General features: G+C 44.7%; 1 protein-coding gene across 1 annotated transcript in view; it reads right to left on the reverse strand.

Moving 5' to 3' along the window:
* Positions 1 to 22,491, reverse strand: part of CREB3L2 (cAMP responsive element binding protein 3 like 2) — a 131,300-nt gene extending 108,809 nt beyond the window's left edge. Inside the window, exon 1 of the mRNA XM_043872774.1 lies at positions 21,967 to 22,491. Within this exon, the coding sequence (XP_043728709.1) occupies positions 21,967 to 22,068 (102 nt within the window). The 5' untranslated portion in view covers positions 22,069 to 22,491. The remainder of the gene's footprint in view (positions 1 to 21,966) is intronic.
* Positions 22,492 to 23,722: the final 1,231 nt, after the last annotated feature.

Consider the following 23,722-nt stretch of genomic DNA (forward strand, 5'->3'; position numbering starts at 1 on the left):
AGGCAGGTCTGTGCTTTTAAAAGGTATTTATGTTTACCATGTTTCCAAAATGATTCAAATGGCTTGAAACAAATATATAATATGAAGTCAAATAAAACTCAAAATGGATGTAGAGAAGAATTCCTACATGTAGAGAAGAAATCCTTCCTGGGAGGATCAGGAAGTAGGGAAGGAAAAAAAATTAAGAGCAATGTGGGGTTTAGCATTGGCTATGATGAATGAATATATGGGCTTTCCCTTATGATCAGAAAAGACTGCTTCAACTTTTGTCTACTTTGAGTCAGAATCTTGAGAATACCATGAAATATCTTTATAATAAACAAGATTTTTTTTTGGCTTATGATGCAAGCCACTCATTTTTTACACATGCTCCAAAAAAAAAAAAAAAACCCAAAGGCTTTTCTCCCCACCCCCCAAAAAAAAACAGAAAAAGGGTTTAGTGTACAAACAATGCAGCTTCTGGGAGAAGAGCTCCCCTGTCAGCAGCCAGCGTCTAATTAGTGCACAGCAGGAGCAGGCAGGGCTTCTCTGGAATGCTGGGGTCGGGGGTGGGCAGCATGGGGCAGGGGTGTGGCGTTGGTAGAGGTCCTCATCCGTGCACTCGGGATGCTGACAGTGGACACTGGCTGTGCACAGACCTGACTCCTCTCAGCCTTCACTTTAGAAACATAATCTCCAGGACGGTAGCTCTTAACATTTTGGGTCTTGAATTTCTTTTAAAAATGTGATGAAAAATGTACATCATGCACTACACCTACAATACCCTGAAGAGCATTCCAGGAGGTTCTCAGACCCACTTGAGTCCATGACCTCAGCTGTAAAGAACTGCCACTCTACAGGTTTTCAACTCTTACAGGTTTCTTCCAGCAGGAAACACACTGCCCTGGTCCCCCCTACTTGTCAGGTAGGAGCCTCGTGACACTCCAGTGGACCCCCAGTGCTGTGGACACCCCAAAACTCATACGGTAATGCCCCAAGCCCCAGTGTGATGGCTTTTGGAAACAGGGCCTTTGAGAGGTAATTAGGGTGAGATGAGGTGATGAGGCTGAGACTCCAATCAGGATGCCCTCCAGCGCACTATTGGGCCCACAGATTCAGTGCCGTGGAGCCTGGCTGCACCCCGGAAAGAAGGAATAATAAAGCAATGAGAAGCAAGGACAGAAATGAAATGTCAGGGCTGCCAGGCAGTCCTTGGGAAATGGGAAGCCTGAAATTGAAAATGCACAGGGAAAGTCAGCACAGAGCTAGTGGTCTTTCTGACATATTCTAGTAAATCTGCCTAACATAACACCCTCTCTGCACACACCATAAACTCTGTTGACTCAAGGCTGCTCTTCTAAAGGAAACACACCAGGCTACACAGGCTGGTGTTATTAAATGGCTCCAACCTGGCAAAGCTGTTTACCCTCAAATCAGTGTTTTTACATACCATCGCTCTCCACCAAATAACAGATCTTTACAAAGCCCTGCTCAAAGCCAGCTCCTCCAGGCTGTCTTCCTGGCCCGGCTCCTTGGTCTGCCAAGACCATTCCCCACTCATCACACATGTGCCGTTGAACTGAGAGCCCTGCTAGGCTTTGCTCCCCTAGGGCAGAGCTGAGTCTTCCATGGCTTCAGCGAGCGTTCCAGGAAGCCGGATCCCAGGTTCCTCACTCAGAGGCGGCCCAGTAATTATCGTTGGCTGGCTGCTTTTCCTGAGAAGGTATAATCAGAATTTTGGATTCCCATACACACACTACCCTGTCCCTGCCCCTCTCCTCTCCCGTGAAAGAGACTTCACAGACACTCACATTCTGGGCACAGTTTACACATCTGGGGATGCGAAGCTCAGCCCAGGAGTGCCCAAAATCCAACTGAGGGGTTGGCGCACATGGAGCCAAAGTATTACAGAAGAAAATGAAGCAGCTCCCTTATCTTGGCAAGAAGGGTTGTCCTCGGCCATCCCAAAGGCTCCACCAGACCTAGGATCCTATAAGTCTGGGAAAATGTTCTTTTGTGGTACAGCAGACACTGTTGCTTAACCACTCAGTATCCATCCCACCCTCCCTCCTCACAGTCAGACATGCTAATCTTGTTCAGGGTAACAAGGTGTCCAGCTAAGGCACCTTCCTGGCTTCTCTTCAATGAGGGGTGGCTGGTGAAACCTAACAGGAATTCTGCTGGGGACCTCAGAGCAAGCCTTGGCTTTTCTTTTCTCATATTTATCTTTTGGTGGAGCCACACAGCATGTGCAGTCGTAGTTCCCTGACCAGGGATCAAACCCTCACCCACTGCACTGGCAGCTCAAAGCCTTAACCACTAGACCACCAGGGAAGTGCAGCCAGCCTTGGCTTTTCTAATACAAGTGTTACCCTCCTCTGCTTTGCCCTCTCACTTTCTCTCTGCCAGGGAGGCTGACGTTATGCCGGAGATGAAGTAATCATTTTGCAGTCAGGAGGCAATGTAGAATGAAAAGATGGCAGAATGAAAAGATGGGACAATCCTAGGCCCCACTGACACTGTTCAACCACTACACCAATCTTAAAAGGCCTCCATCAAGACTTCTTGGGGACTCCCCTGGTGGTCCAGTGCTTAAGAATCCCCAATGCAGGGGACACGGATTCCATCCCTGGTCCGGGAAGATTCCACATGCCTCAGAGCAACTAAGCCTGTGCACCACAACGACTGAAGCCTGAAGGCTCTAGAGCCCACACTCCACAACAAGAGGAGTCATCGCAGTGAGAAGCCTGCACATCACAACTAGAGAAAGCCCACAGGCAGCACCAAACACCCAGAATAGCCACAAATAAACAAATAATAAAAGACTTCTTGGTTCATAAGATAAGAAGGTCCCCCTGACACATTTCAATGACTATATTTTGAAGCCAAGTGACATATATACTTGCAATCTTGAAACCTGTGTTTCTGGTTTTGTTTTACTTTTTTCTAAATTTGGCTTAGGCAATAGTTTCTCAAAAGGGCAACAGGAAAAAAAAAATAAAAATCTACCTACCAGGATATTTTTCTTTTGGTTGACAAATACCAAAGAACAAACTTCTCCATGAAAATCATCTGCATTTCATGAAAAACCAGTGAAGGGCTAACCAGTCTCCCAAACTGCCAGCCGTTTTGCAATAAAGCAGCTCTATAGAGAAGAACCATCAGGTAACTCATTCACACTTGTCAGCCTCTACAACTAAGGGTTTTGTTCTCTGCGGTGTTCACTCCATCATCAGCCATGGGTTTTGTGTGCGTTTGTTAAATAAAAATTATACCTTCCAGAGGGGATGACGATTTGGACACAGGTTTTCTAACAGCTCCCTCTCAAAGTTCTACTGAAGCTGCCCCCCACCCCCAAAAATAACGAGGTATTATGGATGTGAATCCAGTCACATGCCAGAACCTCTACGGACCTTCTGATAGACTGAATGCTAGTTGGTCCACATAAAAGGCAGTCAGATAACTAATAAGGACCTACTGTGCAGTATAGAGAACTCTTTACAATACCCTGTAAAGACCTATATGGGAGAAGAATCTAAAAAGGAATGAGTTCATGTATATGTATAACTGATTCACTTTACTGTATGCCTGAAACTAACACAACATTGTAAATCAACTACACTCCAATAAACACTTTTTAAAAAGAAGCAGTCAGAGAAAACCAACTTTGAATTCTGCTTCCCAGAAAAGCAGAGTCAGAGGAAGTTCCCTCGCTAAACTACTTACACTAAATCCTCTGGAAGGTCAGTTCAGGTCATGGGTCAGAAGGAGAGACCCTGGCGTAAACACCTTTTGCTGAAGCTTACCAACAGAACTCACAGTGGCTCGGCTGGGAGGCCCAGAAGCCAGACAGTGTCACAGTGGACAGCCTTACTGCTATCCCACACCATACTTACCGTTCTTTCCCTCTCTCTTCCTATTAAATGAATTCCTAACTTTATCACAATCAGCCCCAGAAATGCTCTTTATGTTTTTTTTTAAAAAGCAGTGTAAGCAATCTCAGTCACAGATGGCTGCTTCAGGCAAAGGCAGGAATAGCGAACGGACCAGCCCCTGCATGCCCTCCCTCTTGTGACTTGAAGAATGTTAACACCTGCCGCCAACCCACCTCCTCAAAACCTACACAGAATTTCAGTTCTGCAGAAGCAGGTGCCTGAAAAATCAAAGTGTGAACCCAGTCATGCAAATCAAAACCAGGCCTTGAGCCTAAAAAGATTCATATAGGAACTGAAAAAACTTTTAGGGTTTTTTCCTTTAAACTTCTAGGGTTCTCCCCCACCCCCCACACCTAAAAGTCATCACAATTAGGCCACATTATGGTGAAGGTGGTCAAAAGGTACCAACTTCTAGTTAAAAGATAAATAAATCCTGGGGATATAATTTACAGCATTGTGACTCTATTTAACAATACTGTCTTAGGTATTTGAAAGTTTCTAAGAGAGTAGATCATACTAGTTCTCATCACAAGGAAAAAAGAATTGTAACTTTGTGAGATGATTTAACCAAATTTATTTTGGTAATCATTTTGCAATATATATATATGTATATTATGTTGTACATCTGAAATTCCTAAGTTATATGTCAATTATATCCCAATAAAACTAGAGAAAATAAACAAAATAACTAGGTCACATTAGAGAGGCTTTATTCTATTTACTAATTTTGTTCCTTTTGATTAGAATTTAACAAGTGTTTCCTTCCTATGCCTCCCTGAAATTACCAGAGGAGAAAAATATGATTTCCCTGGTGGCCCAGGAGTGAAGACTCCATGCTTCCAGTTCACGGGGCACAGGTTCAATCCCCGATCCGGGAACTAAGATCCCACATGCTGCATGGTAAGGCCAAAGAAAATTTTTTATAATTTTTTTTAATTTAAAAAAGAAAAATGGAGGACAGGAACCTATTACCTCCTAAGCAGAGGCCATGTACTAGGCTTGGAGACAGACACTTCATTTACATCATATCACTCATCCTCTATCATGGCCTTGTGAAACAGCCTCAGAAAGATACCCAGGGTAGGCAGTGCCAGATCGTAAGCCCAGAATCATTCATTCATGCACTCAGCAAATAATTCACTGGATCCCTATGATATGTTTGCCAGTGTTCTGGTAGTTTCTCGAGAGTGCGTCTATGGACTGCCCTGAGTGGGGGCTGGAGCCCACAGAGCCCCTGGGCTGTGATGGGCCTCCTCCATTACTTCAGGGACCCGGGCGGATAACATCATTTTCTCTTGGTGCCAAGTTGACAGCACTGGGAAGCACTGAATAAATAATTTGGTTGGTGGTGATGAGGACAGTGAAGTCAGTGCTGACTACAAAATCCCTGTTTTTTCCTACCAGCCCTCTGCCCCAGTGGTTGAGCAATCAGCAGACAACAGGACATTCAGAATCTACAACAGAAACAGGAAGAGCAGGAATAAGAAAGCTGAAAATTCATCATATTCAATCTGCTCAACCATCCACCTCTCAGCTGGGCCAAGCTTAATTTCAGTTTCCTCCTATAAGTCGAAAGGAAACACTGGGTTCCTTTTGATTTAAAACCCACCTCATGTTCCTAAGGTGTAAACACAGCTGAAACACCAAATAGTTTTTTTTTTTTTTACTTCTCCTTCTCTGCCTTTCTTTCTCATCAAACACGAAAATGTGAACAAAATGTATGTGTACATTAAGACTGCCAGGGTCACTGGCTCCTTCAGTTAGAACATGATGTCCTGGAACCCCAGGGGGTCCAGCTGGTCTCTATCTGGGTTTGGGCTTGACCTCCTCGGCCTCCTCAGCCCACAGTCTTAGGCCTTCCAGCTGCTCCCAAATGTAGGTCATGGGCTGCAAGGAAGCCCTGGAAGAAAACTTGAAAATCTAGAGCAGAACCAGAACAACTCCTGGTAATGCCTGAGAAATGAATACCACCTCACGGTGGTAGGAAGTTAAAAGTCATAGCTACAAAGATTGCCTTCAGGTTCTATGGTTACCAAAAATTACAGTATTTCCCCCACTCAATCCCACCCTCCTTTCCAATGCCCAGCTCCTAAGCCACCTGTAAATGGAAGGAGGCAGAGGTTGGGGAGGGAAACACACCATATTTTAAGTTTTTAATTGTAGCCTCACTGACTCAATGGACATGAGTTTGAGGAAACTCTGGGAGATAGTGAAGGACAGGGAAGCCTGGCGTGCTGCAGTTCATGGGGTCACAAAGAGTAAGACATGGCTGAGTGTCTGAACAACAACAACTGAAATCTTTACATCTGCTCCTAACTTGTCTAAAATAAATTTTTATTCAAAGGAAACAAAAAACAGCCTACACACACTCTCACAAATACAGGTTTGAGGCTCTTTGGACCAACCTGGCTTCTTGTTGGGATTACAAAAGGAAGCTTGTCTGCGACTAATTGTAAAAAACAAAGTTAAAATCAAAAGCTGTCACAGGTAACTCTGGCTTATGAATCCACATTCCAAAAGTATGTAATGGCGGGATGGTGATGCTAGGGTAGGTTGTGTGTGGTGTGCGGAGGTCAGGGAGTGTATGGAAACGGTACTTTCTGCTGAATTTTGCTGTGAACCTAAAGTGGGTTAGTCATTCAGTCATGTCCAACTCTTTGCGACGCCATGGACTGTAGCCCACCAGGCTCCTTTGTCCATGGGATTCTCCAGGGAAGAATACTGGAGTGGCTTGCCATGCCCTCCTCCAGGGGATCTTCCCAGCCCAGGGATTGAACCCTGGCTCCCACATTACAGGCAGACTCTTCACCATCTGAGCCACTGGGGAAACACATAAAATTTTTTATTTTTATGATTTACTTATCTATTTAGCTGGCTGCAGGGGGTCTTAGTTGCAACACCCAGGCTCTCTAATTGCGGTACATGGCCTTAGTGGCCCCACAGCATGTGGGATCTTAGTTCCTCAACCAGGCACCGAACTTGTGTCCCCTGCACTGCAAGGCAATTCTCAACCACTGGACCACCAGGGAAGTCTGTGAACCTAAAACTGTTCTAAAAAAGTTGTCTATTTTTTTTTTTTAACTTGAACCCCACTGCTTCTTCCCTGTGCAGTCAGGATGCAGAATTCTCTTTTTTTCCTCTACTTTCTTCTTTCTTGGGCCAACTTCAGTCCTGGAAGCAGAGTCCTCCTCCCATTCCTGTTCTACACCTCCCGGGGAGGTTTGAGGGCCTTGAAAATGACATCCTGGACATAGGGCAGCAGAGAGTAAAGACAGCATTGAGCCACAGCATGCAGGGGGCATGGGGAGGACTGGAGGATGTCCCCCACCCAGAGTTCCCCTTGTAGGTCCTGAAACAACAGGCACTGCTTGGAGCTGCATGTTTTCTTTGAAGCGGCATCATTTATTTTAATGTCCCTCTCACTGGAAAGCCCTTGGGTTCATACATTTATTACAAAAACCACTTGTCCTCACCTTCCCCCTGTTACTATGTCATTAAAAATGGGGCCAATTTGGTTTTTTTTGTATTTTTCTACCATGTGAATAGTGTTGATGTCTCTGTGATCAAACTCGTCTTTGGCAACTACTGTGTCCACGTGATACTTTCTCATTTGGAAGAGTCAGCAGAAATATAGAAAGGAAAATGCTCAAACTTCACAGGCATTTGATAAATTTCAAACTCTCTGAGTCCCTGGTGGCTCAGACAGTAAAGAATCTGCCTGCAATGCAGGAGGCCTGGGTTCAATCCCTGGGTGGGGAAGATACCCTGGAGAAGGGAATGGCAACACACTCCAGCATTCTTGCCTAGGAAATTCCACGGACTGGGGAGACTAGCGGGCTGCAGTCCATGGGATTGCAAAGAGTTGGATGAAGTGAAATGAAAGCCGCTCAGTCGTGTCCAACTCTTTGTGATCCCATGGACTGTTCTCTAGGCCAGAATACTGGAATGGGTAGCCTTTCCATTCTCCAGGGGATCTTCCAAACCCAGGAATCAAACCCAGGTCTCCTGCAATGCAGGTGGATTCTTTACCAGCTGAGCCACCAGGGAAGCCCGAGTTGGATACAACTGAGCAACGAATGTTGCAGTTGTTAACCCTCTTATACAGATATCAAGAGTCCAGAGAACCCTCCTTCTACACGCCCCAAAACCTGAGACCCGTAAATGACAGATGCACAAAGGGACGCCAACATGAACTCCTCCTCAAGGATGAGAACAATGTCAGGACTACAGGGATTCAGTCAGAAGAGAATGAAGAGAGGACTTCTGTAATACTGCGCAGGCACCAGGACAGTCTCCAGGGCTAATTTTGAGGATGAAATTTACAAAAACAAAAGGAAAGAAAGAGGCACTGTTGTATAGATTATCCACCACGCATATTTACTCCCAGAGCCCGCCCTTCTGCAGTTTCTGCTCTCGGCTGGCAGCAAGGCCTCCACTCCATCGGCACAAAGCCACAGAGCCGCCCACAGGTATAGACCCCCGGGGCCTTGGCGACTCCGGACACGGTCCCGCCCTGAGCTGACACCACACAGTGGTCCAGGGCTCGGCGGGCCGCTGAAGAACACACAGTCCTTCTTTATCTTGACCACTCTGTAGCCACCCTCCCCTCTTTTGGACCCTGTGATGGGATTTTCCTGGATTTTCTCCACTTTTTCTGCTGATTCCTTCTGCGTGCCATCTGCAGATTTCTCTTCTGCTAACTCTCCCCAGGTCCCCAGGGCTGCATTCTCAGCCCTGCTCTCCTACTCCTCACTCTCTCCCTGATCTCCCTGGACTACTGGCTTCACTTCTCCCCCGTGAGACTCATAACACTCAAATCGGCATCACCAGACCCTTCTCCAGAACTCCAGACCCATGTTTCCAAACGCCGTTTAGATATCTCTCCCGAATGTTCCATGAACACACCATATCGCCATGTCCACAACTCAACTCCTTTTCTTCCCCACCAAACTCCTCCTTTCTTGACCAAGAGCAGCACCATCAACTCTGTCTGCTACATCAGAAAACAGGATGCTGGGACTTCCCTGGTGGTTCAGTGGTTGAGACTCTGAGCTTCTAATGCTGGGGACATGAATTCAATCCGTGGTAGGGGAATTAAGCTCCTGAATGATGTGCGGCACAACAAACAAAAAGCTAACAGGACGTCGCCCATATCCCTTCACGGCCCACTGCCACCAAGTCTCTGCATCCAGCTCCTAACCGTCTCTTGCATCCGTACGCTGCTCTGTATGGACAAGGTCAAGGCCCTCTTGTGCCCTGTCCTACTTTCGTGAAGGACACAACCAGCCAGCAGATCATCTTGCTGCCACAAATTCACCCCTCCAACCCATCCTTTATAACCACTAGGGTTTCCTTGCGAAAACACATTTCTTCCCCTCTTTTTCAGTTAAAAGTCTTAACAGCTGCCCACCCTGCAGCCCACAAAAGAATATCCAAATGGGTTAACAAAGCAGGCAAACTTGGTACGATCTTATCGTTATCTCCCAACACTCCCCACAGAACAACCTACCTGAAATGATAAAAAAATGACTTGGAAGTCACAGAATCAACTATGACATTTTATACAGTCCTACTCTGTACCTACTATTCCTATGGCCCAGAGAACTCCTATTTATACTTCAGGACCCAATGCAAACATCATCTTTTTCATGAGAGGCTCTCCAATTCTTCATCTCCTTTAGATCCATTACTCCACCCTATATGCTCCAGAAAGACTTTGAATATGGCTTCAAAGCATACACCAGGTATTTAATGACTTGTGATTTAATTACTTATTTACATATCTTCCTTTCCATTCGGCTGGGAGAACCATGAGGACAAGAATGCATACTCTCCTGCCTAGAACACATAGCCTTAGAAAAGCAGTTCACTAATCACTAAGTTCCTTTAGGAAGGACCAGCAATGGGAGATGTTTCCCCAGGATGTACAGACAGGAAGAAAGGGGAAGGAAGGAGTTAATGGCTGAACCGTTCAAATGCTATGACTGGTAACCTTGGATTTAAATTTCTGTTTATCACAATTGGCCGGTGAAAAAGCATTTTCATCACGAATCCTTGTTTCCTTCAAGTTTTCTAAAAACATAGCCCTATCAGTTTGAATCCTGCAGGCTCTTTCTCAGCCAAAAGGAATTTCCCTTTAAACAAAAACTATTCAGACATTTCCAAGATATGAAATGTTATTTAAAAAAAAAAGAAAAACAAGATTTTCCACTCAGACGACTAGAAAACTGTTTGTAGGTTTTTTTTTCCCCAGACTCCTCTTACTTGCCAAGAAGTCTGAAGAGGGTTTTATGTGTGTGTGTGTTTCTGATGTTAAAAAAAAAATGTTCCTACCTCTGTGCCTCTCTGTTTTTCCATTCTTTATTTTGTCTGGATTTTACTGAGGCAAGGTTTTTAAGTCAGAAGACAAGAAGCTATGAAATGCAAAACTATATCCACTGAGTTACCCAAACGAAAGAAGCAATCAACTGAACTTTGTTGTTGCTGTTTTAAATCACCCTTTTTTAAAGATCAAGAGTGGGAGCACGATACTCAGCACAGAACAGTGGAGTTAAAAGGAACCTCTGGGACCGTAATACAAATGCTGCATTTTAGAGCAGCATAACCCAAGGAGGAGGATATGAAGTAACTTGTACTATAGTGAGTTTACCAAAGAAAAACTCTCTTCCAAGATACTTCTTTTTTTTTTTTTTCCCAAGATACTTCTAAGAAGAAAGAGGCATAGACGTTTGAGTAGCTCAGAGTAACCCATCTCAACTCTTTAAAAGCTCTTCAATAATGTCAATAAAGTTTAGATACACAAGAACAGAGCAACTCAAAGGCAGGCAATTCAACACGGGGCAACTGCAACTGGGCTTGACAGCATTTACACACACCCAAGGGATCAATGGCACACGATATAAGAGGTGATGTCTGACTTTCTTATGGACCTTCCACTTAGTCCCAGAAAAAAATTAGACATACCACTGTGGAACACCACAAAGGGCTTCCCAAGCTGAGGAATAAGCACAAGCCCATCCCAGCCTGCATCTGATGGGTGACACTGACTTGAGAAACAGCTGGGTCCCAGCGGTGACTTGTGAGCGTCTCATGGGTTTACTCTTCAGTAGAGCCGGGTCACTAAACATCCCCTAAGATCACAGGGGTGCGATGATCAGGGGGATCAAAGTGTCCCCAGCTCTTCTCAAAGTCCCGCAACAGGAAGATTCAAAAGTCATCCAGCCAGAGCTGCTCGACAGCTCATGATGGCCCAGAAGAATCTTGGGTCATATTCCAAAGATCTCCCAGTTTCCATCCACTGACAACTAACAGATGTAAAGATCTGAGAACCAGCTGTACTGAAGCTAATAGAGGAGCCCAAGAGAGCACAAAAGATCAAGTACCAAACGCTCACATTTAATAGATGGTTAGGCAGCCGGCAAAGGAGGAAACACGAAGCGTTCCAGGTGTCACCAAAGCCAAAGCAAAAAGGAGTTACAAGGTGACCATGTGGTCAGTCAATATCGCCAAATGTCTCCATGAGGCCTTGCAGGTAGGGATGAAGAGATTAGTGGATCCAGCGGTTGGAGAGAAGTTGCAGACCCCTGAGGCAGCAGTAGGAACCAGAAAATACAGGAGGCCGAAGTAAAAAGTGAGGAAGTGAAGGCCACAGCCCTTGTCTGAGAAAACCTGGCAGTAAACAACAGAGAAAAACTGAGCAGAGGAAGGGGGCCAATAGCATCTGGCAAACATGTGTTCAAGGCAGAGACCTGTGTTTACAGCAGAAGGCAGAAACTGAGGAGGAGAGGAAATGAAAATGCGTGAGAGGGAATAATTACAGGTCCCTGAGCTTCCTGAATGATGTCAGACTCCTGCGATGGGAACACCTCCTCCCCAGAAAGAAGACATTTGACTCTGGGGAGAGGGTGAAAAAGTGTGCCCACTATGGGCCTGGCGGATATGTGGGAAGAAACTCAGCCTCAAAGAGGAGAGGGAACTTGCCCAAGGTCACCAGACACAGTGGCCCTGGGTTCCAAGTCTGCCTGGCTCAAAGGCCCACCCCTTTCACAACGCTGCCTTCAACTCTAGTGGAAACTGGGGCTGTTACACAATCACCCCCCACCTCCCATCTTGTTCTCAAAACTAAACAAGAAAAGTCACTGACATCAAACTACCCAACTCACTTTCATATTAAGTTTTCAGACTTGCAGAGGCTTTCACAAGCATCCAGAGTTTTAAAAAAAATACATTAACAGAAGAGACCAAGGCCATCGAGCTTCTCCAAGACTGCCTCCCTCTATGTAACCAGGCATTAAACAAGTACCACAAATCTCTGAGCATTGTGAACTTGGTTGTTGCTGTTGTTCAGTCATTAAGTCACGTCCAAATCTTTGTGAGCCTATGGACTGTGGCATGCCAGGCTTCCCTGTCCTTCACTCCTCACTACTGAGGAGTTTGCTCAAACTCATGTCCCTTGTGTCAATGATGCCATTCAACCATCTCATCCTGTCACCCACTTCTCCTCTTGCCCTCAATCTTTCCCAGCATCAGGGTCTTTTCCAACGGGCCGGCTCTTCACATCAGGTGGCCAAAGCACTAGAGCTCCAATTTAAGCATCAGTTTGGGAGCAGAGAAAAAACAGTCATGTCCCCTGCCTTCAAGGAACTTGTGTTACAGCTAAGCATCTCTCATTTTGGTTCAAGGCCTCAGATTCTCCCCAGATAAATGGGCCATCACCTCCTAAGTGCCTCGCGAGTAACTCAGACACTTCCATTTGGGGAAAAAATGAGGTCACGTGGTACTTCACTTGAAAGAGCCATGAAGGGCATGTGGTGAGCCACATGGGGGGAATACACTCAAGGCTGCCACCAATGATGGATTTCACCATTTCCTTTCAGTCTTGCCTCTACTGAGGTAGGGATGTAAACACTACTCCTTCATTCATAAACTCACTCACTTGGGCAATTCAGACACCCTGCAGCCATAGGCCCTCAATCCTATCAAATGCCCATCCAAGGCCTTAGGCCATTTGCCCCAAGACAGTCCACAGAGAGCTCAGAGTCATGCCAGGATGAGGCAGGCAGTTTAAGCTGCAAACAAGCACACTCTGACCTTATCCCTGTTTGAACAGCCATGTGCACCTGGAAAAAAACACTTCTTTGGGAAAACACATCCAGCTTCCTGCCTGCAGAGATGAGGTTACATGGACCTCAAACAGAGCAAGTCATTCTTGTCCTGCACGGTGATCATGAATAAGGCTCGGCTAGTTCCCTCCAGCCCTGATATTTGACCATGACGCAGAGAGTTCAGATAATATAGGTAATTCTACATTTCCTCCTTCCTGAGTTGGAACACAGCAGTACCCTCTCCATGACAGCCTTTGCATGCCTTGCAGTTGTTTAGTTGCTAAGTTGTATCCAACTGTTTCGCAACTCCACTGGACTATAGCCTACCAGGTTCCTCTGTCCATGAGATTTCCCAGGCAAGCATACAGGAATGGGTTGTCATTTTCTTCTCCAAGGGATCTTCCTGACCCAGGGATCAAACATGAGTCTCCTGCATCAGCAGGCACATTCTTTACCACTGAACCACCTGGAAAGCCCATGCATGCAGAGCTATTTCATATTTAAAAGTCTCAAAACTTCTTACATTTGCTAGCCCATCTTTATGAGGAAAACAACCATTGGCTAAAGGAACACACCTTTTCATGAAGGAAAGGTCTAGCAACTCAGACTATTTTAGCAATGATCATTACAAATGGTCATGCTGGTTGCATTTAAACCAATCAGGTAAATCCCTTTCTAGCCATTGGGATTTAGAAATGATGATGTCAGCCAACCATTGATAATAAAGTTTAAAGAAATCAGTTGGTGGGCTTCTGAAAAGTTTCTTCCATCCCAAAAACAGACACAGGCAAGGCACGACCTCTCTTCTTCCTCTGGATATTGTCATCTTGAATACTTGAGACTCATATGGGTATGAGTTGCTTTCTAGTCACCAACAACTTGAAAATGAAACCTGGAGATGGAATCTAGGTCCACAATGACACTGAGGAGCTCACAAATCAGCCAAACATGTAGCTATACTTTTAGGCATCTTGCAACAGAACATAATTAATCACTTATAATGTAGGAAATGGTAGCTCAGCTGGTAAAGAATCCTCCTGCGATACAGGAGACCTGGGTTTGACCCCTGGGTTAGGAAGATCCCCTGGAGAAGGGAAAGCCTACCCACTCCAGTATTCTGGCCTGGAAAATTCCATGGACTATACAGTCCATGGAGTTGCAAAAAGTTGGATTCGACCGAGCAACTTTTACTTTCACTTTCATTATGTAAGCAATCTGAATCAATTTTCAGTTGCTCACAGCTACAAGCACTGTCCTTTAATTTGATTATTAATCTAGATGCAAGGCCTGATTTCTCCTGCCAGAGCAACTTCACATCACAGTTCAAGAGAAGATTATCACTCAGGGATCTCTCAAGAAAGTGAACAAGTACAAAACTCAGCATTACCCTCTCATCTTCTAGAACCGTGTCCAAACCCATCTTCCCCCAACCCATGTCAACCCCATGACAACAACGTTGTAGGAAATAATATAATTGAGTCAAAAACTTTTCACCACGTCAAAGAAAATTCTTTAAATCATCACTAAATCAGTAACACAATGCAAGGCTGCCTTGTGGAGGGAGTTCCCCAAATACTTCTCCCCTCCTCTACCTGGCTATTGCCTTGGGTTCTGCATTTAGAGATTCACCCTTTTAATCTGAAGTAATTATTGTTAAATATAAATGCCCACTTAGAGGGTCACATGTTAAGTGTTATGAATATTAATATTTTTAGTGTTAAGCTTATCAAATCTTTCCTGAGAGCAAAATTAAAGAGAAGGAGCTGGAAAGGGAACACCATTACTGCAAGCACTTGGGGTCCAAGAAGTGAGGGAAACACAAAAGGAGTGAAGGTGAAGAAAGGTGACATACGGCCTCCAAGACATAATCTATTGACTTCACAATTCTGTCTCCTACTGGAATTCATTACCTTTCTTCAGCTGGTGGAGGTCAGATGACCAGAAGTAATGACTTCTCACTCATGAGGACCCAGAGTCTCGCACAGAATCTGACCAGGGACCAACAGTTAGAGATGGACATCACAGTAAAAACTCCCATATCCCACTGGAGCCCTATCAAGTCTCTGGGCCACCAGAAGGGAGGGGAAAGCACCAGCCTCTGAGGTCAGCACCTGCCTTCCAGCAGTCACTGTGGCTGTGGAAGCCAGATGGCCTCACACTCTCACCCCAGGCAGGAGGACCCTCCTCTTAACTCACTCCCCACCTACAACCCTCTGGGCTCAGTCTTTCTTTTATTGGATTATAACTGTTTACAGTGTTGAATTAGTTTCTGTTGTACAACAAAGTGAATTGGCTGTATCACAATAGCCAGGTCATAGAAGCAAGGTAGATGGCCATCTGACAGATGAATGAATGAAGAAGATGTGGTACAGATATCTGATGGGCTCAGTCATTTAACTTTAAGAACCAACTGGATATAAAATTTAAGCACTATAACCACTAAATAATTCTACAAAGAACTCGATTTACACAAATTTAGCATTTAAAATGAGCAGAACTAAAGTAGGAGGTTGGAATTAACAGACACTGCTATAAATAAAACAGTAGTGTGTATCTACTTATAGCATGGGAAACTATACTCAGTATTTTGTAATAACCTATAAGAAAAAAGAATCTGAAGAAAGAAAAAAAATTATATATATAAATAAATCTCTGTGCTGTCTACCTGAAACTAACACGACATTGTAAATCGACTATTTTGTTGTAGTTGTTTAGGCCCTAAGCTGTGTCTTGACTCTGCGACCCAATGGACCCTAGCCTTTCAGGCTGCTCTGTCCATGGAATTCTCCAGGCAAGAATACTGGAGTGGGTCGCCATGCCCTTCTCCAGGGGATCAGCCCAATCCAGGGATCGAACTCACCAATCTTGCATTGGCAAGCAGATTCTTTACTACTGAGCCACCAGGGAAGCTCAGAAATATCTCAGTAAGATAATAAAATACCAAGCAGAACCTCTGTCATTATCTTTGCAAACACTTGGTATTTCCAACTATATACCTTTAAAAAAAAAAAATCATTGTAAACATTGATAAAATCCCTGTTTTTCAGACTGCTAAACTGAGCCATAAGAAAGTTACCAGGAGCATGGAGTATCATACACAAATCCACTGCTAATCTTCCAGCCTCAAAGCCCTTCTTCCCCCAAGCACACCTGCTTCCTCTATTCATTACCCAAGGCCTTCCCCAATTCTGGGAGTGTTAAGCGAGCATCAGATCCCCATCCCTACAAGGAAATGGAAGCTAAAATCACCTCTAGTCCAGTTTTATGTGGTGCCTTTAAGTTGTCATTATTCAATCCCTAAATACTTTCAGGAGGTAAAACTTTGAACAGTACAAAAGGAATAGTATACAAGCAACTCCTGAAGCTCAATTGCAGAAAAATAAATGACCCAATCAAAAAATGGGCCAAAGATCTAAACAGACATTTCTCCAAAGAAGACATACAGATGGCTAACAAACACATGAAAAGATGCTCAACATCACTCATCATCAGAGAAATGCAAATCAAAACCACAATGAGGTATCATTACACGCCAGTCAGGATGGCTGCTATCCAAAAGTCTACAAGCAATAAATGCTGGAGAGGGTGTGGAGAAAAGGGAACCCTCCTACACTGTTGGTGGGAATGCAAACTAGTACAGCCGCTATGGAGAACAGTGTGGAGATTCCTTAAAAAACTGGAAATAGAACTGCCATATGGCCCAGCAATCCCACTTCTGGGCATACACACTGAGGAAACCAGATCTGAAAGAGACACGTGCACCCCAATGTTCATCACAGCACTGTTTATAATAGCCAGGACATGGAAGCAACCTAGATGTCCATCAGCAGATGAATGGATAAGGAAGCTGTGGTACATATACACCATGGAATATTACTCAGCCATTAAAAAGAATTCATTTGAACCAATCCTAATGAGATGGATGAAACTGGAGCCCATTATACAGAGTGAAGTAAGCCAGAAAGATAAAGAACATTACAGCATACTAACACATATATATGGAATTTAGAAAGATGGTAACGATAACCCTATATGCAAAACAGAAAAAGAGACACAGAAATACAGAACAGACTTTTGAACTCTGTGGGAGAAGGTGAGGGTGGGATGTTTCGAAAGAACAGCATGTATATTATCTAGGGTGAAACAGATCACCAGCCCAGGTGGGATGCATGAGACAAGTGCTCCAGCCTGGTGCACTGGGAAGACCCAGAGGAATCGGGTGGAGAGGGAGGTGGGACGGGGGATCGGGATGGGGAATACGTGTAAATCTATGGCTGATTCATATCAATGTATGACAAAACCCACTGAAATGTTGTGAAGTAATTAGCCTCCAACTAATTAAAAAAAAAAAAAAAAAAGACAACATGACCTAGCAGACCCACAAAATCCACTCTATCCCCAAAGAATATTCCAGATCTTGGCTAGATATCAAATACAAATAGCCATTTAATAAATGATACTTTATGGTTACTATAACTTTCCTTTAAAAAAAAAAAAAAAGGAATAGTGTGAAAACAACTCCCTCTCTCTCCCTCCCTCTCTTGACCTCTAGTCCCTCAAGTCGCCTTACTAGAAAATCATTAATTATGTTTCTTGAGCATCCTCCCAGATATTGTTGTTGCTGTTCAGTTGCTAAGTCATGTCCGACTCTCTGCGACCCCATGCACTGCAGCACGCCAGGCTTCCCGGTCCTTCACTATCTCCTGGAGTTTGCTCAAACTCATGTCCATTGGATCGGTGATGCCATCCAACCATCTCATCCTCTGTTACCCGCTTCTCCTCTTGCCCTCAATCTTTCCCAACATCAGCATCTTTTCCAATGAGTCAGCTCTGCATCAGGTGGCCAAAATATAGGAGCTTCAGCATCAGTCCTTCCAATGAATAGTCAGGGCTGATCTCCTTTAGGATTGACTGGTTTGATCTCCATGCAGTCCAAGGGACTATATCCCAGATATAGTTGGTATATATAATAATATGTATAGATATGATTTATAGACTGTTTTGCTTTTTAAATTGCAAAATCCCACAGTAAATTTCCAGAAGTGTAATCTGCACAGAATCTTAGAGGAAACACAACATCAACGTTAAAAATGTCCAATACTCCAGCAGGTTAAGGGGAATTTGACAAGGTGTCTTACAATGATTTGAAACCATAAAATACACACTCCTCATTTTCATATCTGCCATCTTTTATGAAATCACTTTTAGCCTGTATCCAAAAGAAGTACACGACGGAAGCGACTTAGCAGTAGCAGCAGCAGCAAAAGAAGTACTCACTGATTTAAAATTATATCTCATCATCTGTATGGGAACTAATTTTTAAGCTTCAAGAGGAACTGCAAGGCTCTAATAATTCAGGATCTAATGAGCAAGTCCAAATTCAATCTATGTACTCCTTTCATTGCACCTGATGGCTCACAGAAGGTGCCTGGGAGATGTGACAATCCCAGCCTCTGGCAACTTCTGTTTTTAAAATCAGGTAGGTGACAGTTTTGCCAAACAGACATTAGCAATCATGCATGTAGTAGCTAAATCCCTATTTAGAGCAAAAGAGTGATCACACTAGGAAGGGCTGGTGGCTGCACTGCCACCTTGGTTAAATATTAGCTGCCTTCAGACTCAGCAATTTCTGACTCCCCAAATATCCTTTCCCATCCCCTGACTCAGTTCCTTTTAAGTCTAGATCCTTCATTCATATAGCACAGTGGGCAAGAACTTGGGTGCTGGAGGCAGGCAGACTTGAGTTTGTTTAAATGACCTTTACCAATTTGCTTCAACTCATTAAGCTGCAGCTTTTTTATCTGTAAAACAACTCCTTCATTAGAACATTGAGGGTTTTTTTTGTTGGTTTTTTTTTTTTTTTTTGCTACAACGCAGGACATGCAGGATCTGAGTTCCCAGTCCAGGGATCAAATCCATGCCCCAGCAGTGGAAGCAGGAATTCTTAACCACTGGACTGACAGGGAAGTTCCATTGAGATATCATTTTTGTAAAGCATTAAGTACAATGCCTTTCATCAGAACTAGCTACATAATCTATGGAACCTGATACAAAATCCAAATGTGGAGCCCCTTGTTCAAAGATTATTAAGGATTTCAAGATGGCGACAGCATAGCATCAGATTGCGGGGCCCTGTGGGACAGCACGGGTGGCAGGCCTATGAAGCTAGCCCTCCCTTTCAGATGATAAATGTTCAATAGATGGTAACTATATTACCTTACCAGTTTTCCCTCCCTGCAGGCTCTCTACCCCCTATGTGATGCCTAATCTACTCAACTTGCAAAGTTTCAGTGGGCCTTTCCAAAAACAGGCACTTTGCCTGAGGAGTAACCTGCATTTGCAAGGAAAAAACTGACCCAAATGGGGGGATCTAAAACAGAAGGTGATGATACCATAAGCTCATGCCAGATGCACTCCCACCTGAGGGCCTTTGCTCTGGTTTTTCAACCTGCTGAGATCCTTCTCCCCTCTTTCAAGCCTCTGTTCAGATCCACTTTGCATGGGAGGCTTATTGTCATCACTCAATTCACTCTGTCCCCCTTACCTCACTCTCATTTTTCCATAGTATTTTATTGTCCGGCATACTATATCTCTTACTTCTTACGCTTATTGTTCATTGTTTATCTTTCCTTGAACACACACACGCGCATAGAGTGTAAGCTTCTCAAGGTCAAGCACTGTGAGATTTTTTTTTTGTTCACTGATAATCCCCAGCTGCTTGAGGGCAAGAGGAGAAGGGGGTGAGAGAGGATGAGATGGTCGGATGGCATTACCGATTCAATGGACATGAGTTTGAGCAAACTCTGGGAGATAGTGAAGGATAGGGAAGCCAGGTGTGCTGCAGTTCCATGGGGTTGCAAAGACTCCGAGATGACTATCAACTGAACAACAACTGCTTAGAGCAGTGTTTTGCACATAGAAGAGACTCAACAACCATTCACTGAAAGAACAAATAAATCTTTGAATGAATGCATAATCAGGCCACCCTTTTTCCAATTGGAGGTCAGGCCATTTCACTAATGGCAATAATAACCAGCTCTGCAACTGGATACTCAACAGAGTTCAAGAAACAGATGGGAAAGTTATCTATTTTGAAATCTCTGCCAAACTCCCCTTAGTTTAGAAGGAATATAATCCAGTCTTCTGTGCTACTAAATCTCATCTTTCAACACTAATTCATATACTCAGTTTGTGGGCCATGACTTGCAACAATGACAAGTGGTATTTTATATGAGAGCTGCCCAGAAGAGAGACAAGTCCCTAAGTGGCAGACATAAAAAATAATTGAAAAAAAAAATCAAATTAGAAGAAAAATAATCACCCGTCACTGCTTCATCACAATGACAGACAAAAACGAAGCTCTTACTACAAAGAAAAAGGTAAGGTCTTTACTCCTGAAACTGTGCATAAAGATGTGAGCCAGTCCGAGCAGTTCTGCCTGGAGTTAATGCCATGGTCACACGTAGCATCTCAAACCCTGAGATCTCACAAATAAGTCCTGAGGCGCAAGGAAGGGAATGTGGACGCTGCACATAATTTATCCCACCAGCAGAAAGACAACCCAAAGCATTACAGCTGCTGGATGAGACATTTTCACAGCATTCATGAGGACAAAAGAGAAGAGCTGCCCCTCGCACATGGTTAAAGTGTGGCCCTCCTCAGGAGAAACATCTGGAGATACTATCAGGAGATATTTGAGGGCCAACCCACTCTCAGTTCTATCTTGGCAACAGGAAGCACATCTGGGCCCCCTAGTCCAAACGCAGCCCACGTGGTCTGCTCGGGACAGGCTGGTCAGCCCAGCCCAGAAGATCACACCACACATCTGGCTTTTGAGCCAGCATGGGCTTCCACTCCCTCTCAGCCTGCCCTTGGCCTGTTTTCAACAAGCCATTCTCAGCCACCACAAATGCCTTGGTGGGAATCACAGGGAGGCCCTCCTCCCTTTTCCCAAAATAACGTCAGCCAGAGGCCAAGGCCAGAGAGGTGGAGCCTGCAGGCCATTTTGCAAAAGTTTCAAATATCCTGGCACTGACCCCACTAAAAGAATCATAAAGAGGCAACAGCCAAGCTTCTCCTTTTATTAGTATTTCTCCCTCCCTCTCTCAATACAAAATCTGCATTTGTAAAAAGAAAATAGAAACAAAGAGATCTCACAATAAAGTCATAGTCTCAGTGCTGGCTGTTGTAAACAAAATTTCATGTTGCAAATTTAATACTGAACACTCAAAATTGAAAACTTTTAAAGAAATGTGTGTGTTCTATGAGAGTTTAATGCCCAAAGGGGTCGACTGGGGCATAAGGCTGAGCAAGGAACTGATGAGCTGTCCCACCTTCCCCAAATCCTTTCCGAAATGTGCACTGTCTCAGATTTTCCATACCCCTTTGCTGATCTTTCCTCTGAAGGAGGAGGAAGCAGACTTCTTGGCTGCATGGTTCAAGGAGTCAAATAAAGCAGTCTTTCTTCTAAAAGGAAGGGGCCTTTTTTCAAGACACACACACATACACAGAGGTATATTTCTTAAAATACAAACCAAAAAGTAAAGGAGAGGGAGAGAATATGACCGCGAAGGAAAGAAACTGCTACTTTGTTTTGTCCAGTTTTTTTAAAGCTTCCCACAAAAATCAGTAGCAAACGAAACAGATGATCAAACCATCTACCCCAGCTTTATGGAGCAATAGGAAATGAAATAGCAGACGTGAAAAGCCCTCGGGGAAGAGTATAAGTTGCTAAAGGAACACAAAGGGTCGTTACTGTTATCAAAAATTTTAAAGGGCCAGCGGCCCACCTTCACCTTTCAGCTAGAAAAACCACACCTCTCCCAGACTGCTCCATTCTGGGAAGGCTCTTCCCAAACACTCCCTTCCCAGTTCCTGGTCCCGAGCTGTTCCGTTGATGACAATTCCCCCGCTCCAGCCGCCCCTTCCCCGGCCCGCCGAGTCCTCACCGTGTGGTACATGAGAGCCTCGGTCTCCCCGGGCTCTGACAGCTCACTCAGCTTGCGGTCCCACTGCAGGACGCTCTGCTCCCCGCTCTCCAGCACCTCCATGGTGGTCCGAGGCGCGCTGGGCCGAGGATGCTGAGCGCAGGAGGGGAGCGGACTGCGCGGCCTCGGAGGGCGAGATCCGCCTCCGAGTGAGGGTGTGTGCCTGTGTGTGTGCCTGTGTGTGCGTGCGTATGCGTGTAGCTTATCACTTAGGAAGCAAAACGTTCGCTCCTCTGCCTCAGAGAGAATTGCCAAGGGCTCCGGGTCCAGTGTCCTCGAAGATCTGAGAATCTCCTGAGGAGACAGATTGTCCAGAGATCAGATCGTAGGCTGAGGAGAATAAACCAGGGTGTTTATCCAAAATAAAGGCAGGAGATCAGTTTTCATCCCAAGAAAAGCCCCTCTCAATAAGCCCACTCTCCGCTACTGCTCCAGACTCAAAACTTTGAGACTCCCCAGGGCTCCTCAGCTCTGCTCCAGGACGCAGCTAAGATTCCACCTCCCTCCAGAGCGGGGACCAATCGGATGATCACCTCGCTGCCCTATCCAATCAAAAGTCTTGCTCTCCGCCCAAAGGCAGGGACTGCGGGAAGTCCCCGCCCATGCCCTGGAATGTGGGCAGACAGCGCCTTTGACGTCACCGGGGAACTACTCCGGCTGAAGTGCCGCCTGCAGCCACGGTCTGCGGCAGCAGACAAATGAAGAGCTTGGATCCGGAAGTGAAGGACAGGGGGAACAACCAACGAGAAAGGAGAGCCTGGGAGGGACAGCCAATCAGATAGCGACAAGAATACATTTTATAAGAGGGAGGGTGCGCTCAGTCTCCTGAGAAAATCAGAGAAATGAGCGCGCGTCTGGAAGACCGTGGTGCTGTGAGCGCAGATTTAAATTCTGTCTTAAGTATTTTCAAGTAGATTAGCTTATTTGACTCTTTCAGAACATTTAAAAAATAAGTCACACGTTGCACACAAATACAAATATTCTCTCGTGCATGAATTTAGATTAGCATATATCTGGCAAACTGTAATTGCTCGTCCTTCCTCACATTTTCCTCCCACTTTCTGTTAGGCTCTTCTCCTGTCGTGTTTTTTATGGGCTCTTATTTTATTTTATTCTTTTATTTACCCTACATACATTATTGAGGAGAGCCAACGGCTTTCTTTTCCAGGTGATATAAGTCTTAACTCAGTGGAAGTGACGGGCAGTAAACAAGTAAAGAAACCCATGTCAGAAAGTGGTAACTCCTATAAAGAAAAACAAAAGCACAGAAGCGAATGATATTTTAGATAGTAGTCGGGGAAGTTCTTTGTATGTAGGTGAGGTTTGAGCACAGACCTGAATGAAGTGAGGTTAGGGGAGAAGCTGCTGTTTTAATTGACAGGCAAGGAAACACATGTGGCTGCAGTTTGAGGTGCTAAACCCTGAGTGCGGGGAGAGGGGGCCTCAGAGATGGGCAGGGCCCAGGCCAACAGGCCTAGATTGGGAAAGAAAAAGCCTCTTCTAAAATATTCCCCCCCCAACATTGTGATTTTTCTTCCTCCTCTCAGACTCCTCCTTTTAAAGAAACAAAGTGCTTGCGTACATAGTTTGCTCATTTTAAATATAAGGGAGTCTTTGCAAATTGTCCCTAAAAGTTTCTTACAATGACACATTCCAGTGTGGAGGTTTGTCACCTTCACAAATATTTTTTGGTGGATAGGATCATTCTAATTTTGTC

Source organism: Cervus elaphus, chromosome 18 (assembly GCF_910594005.1).
Source record: "Cervus elaphus chromosome 18, mCerEla1.1, whole genome shotgun sequence".
In the NCBI taxonomy this organism is placed as follows: Eukaryota; Metazoa; Chordata; class Mammalia; order Artiodactyla; family Cervidae; genus Cervus; species Cervus elaphus.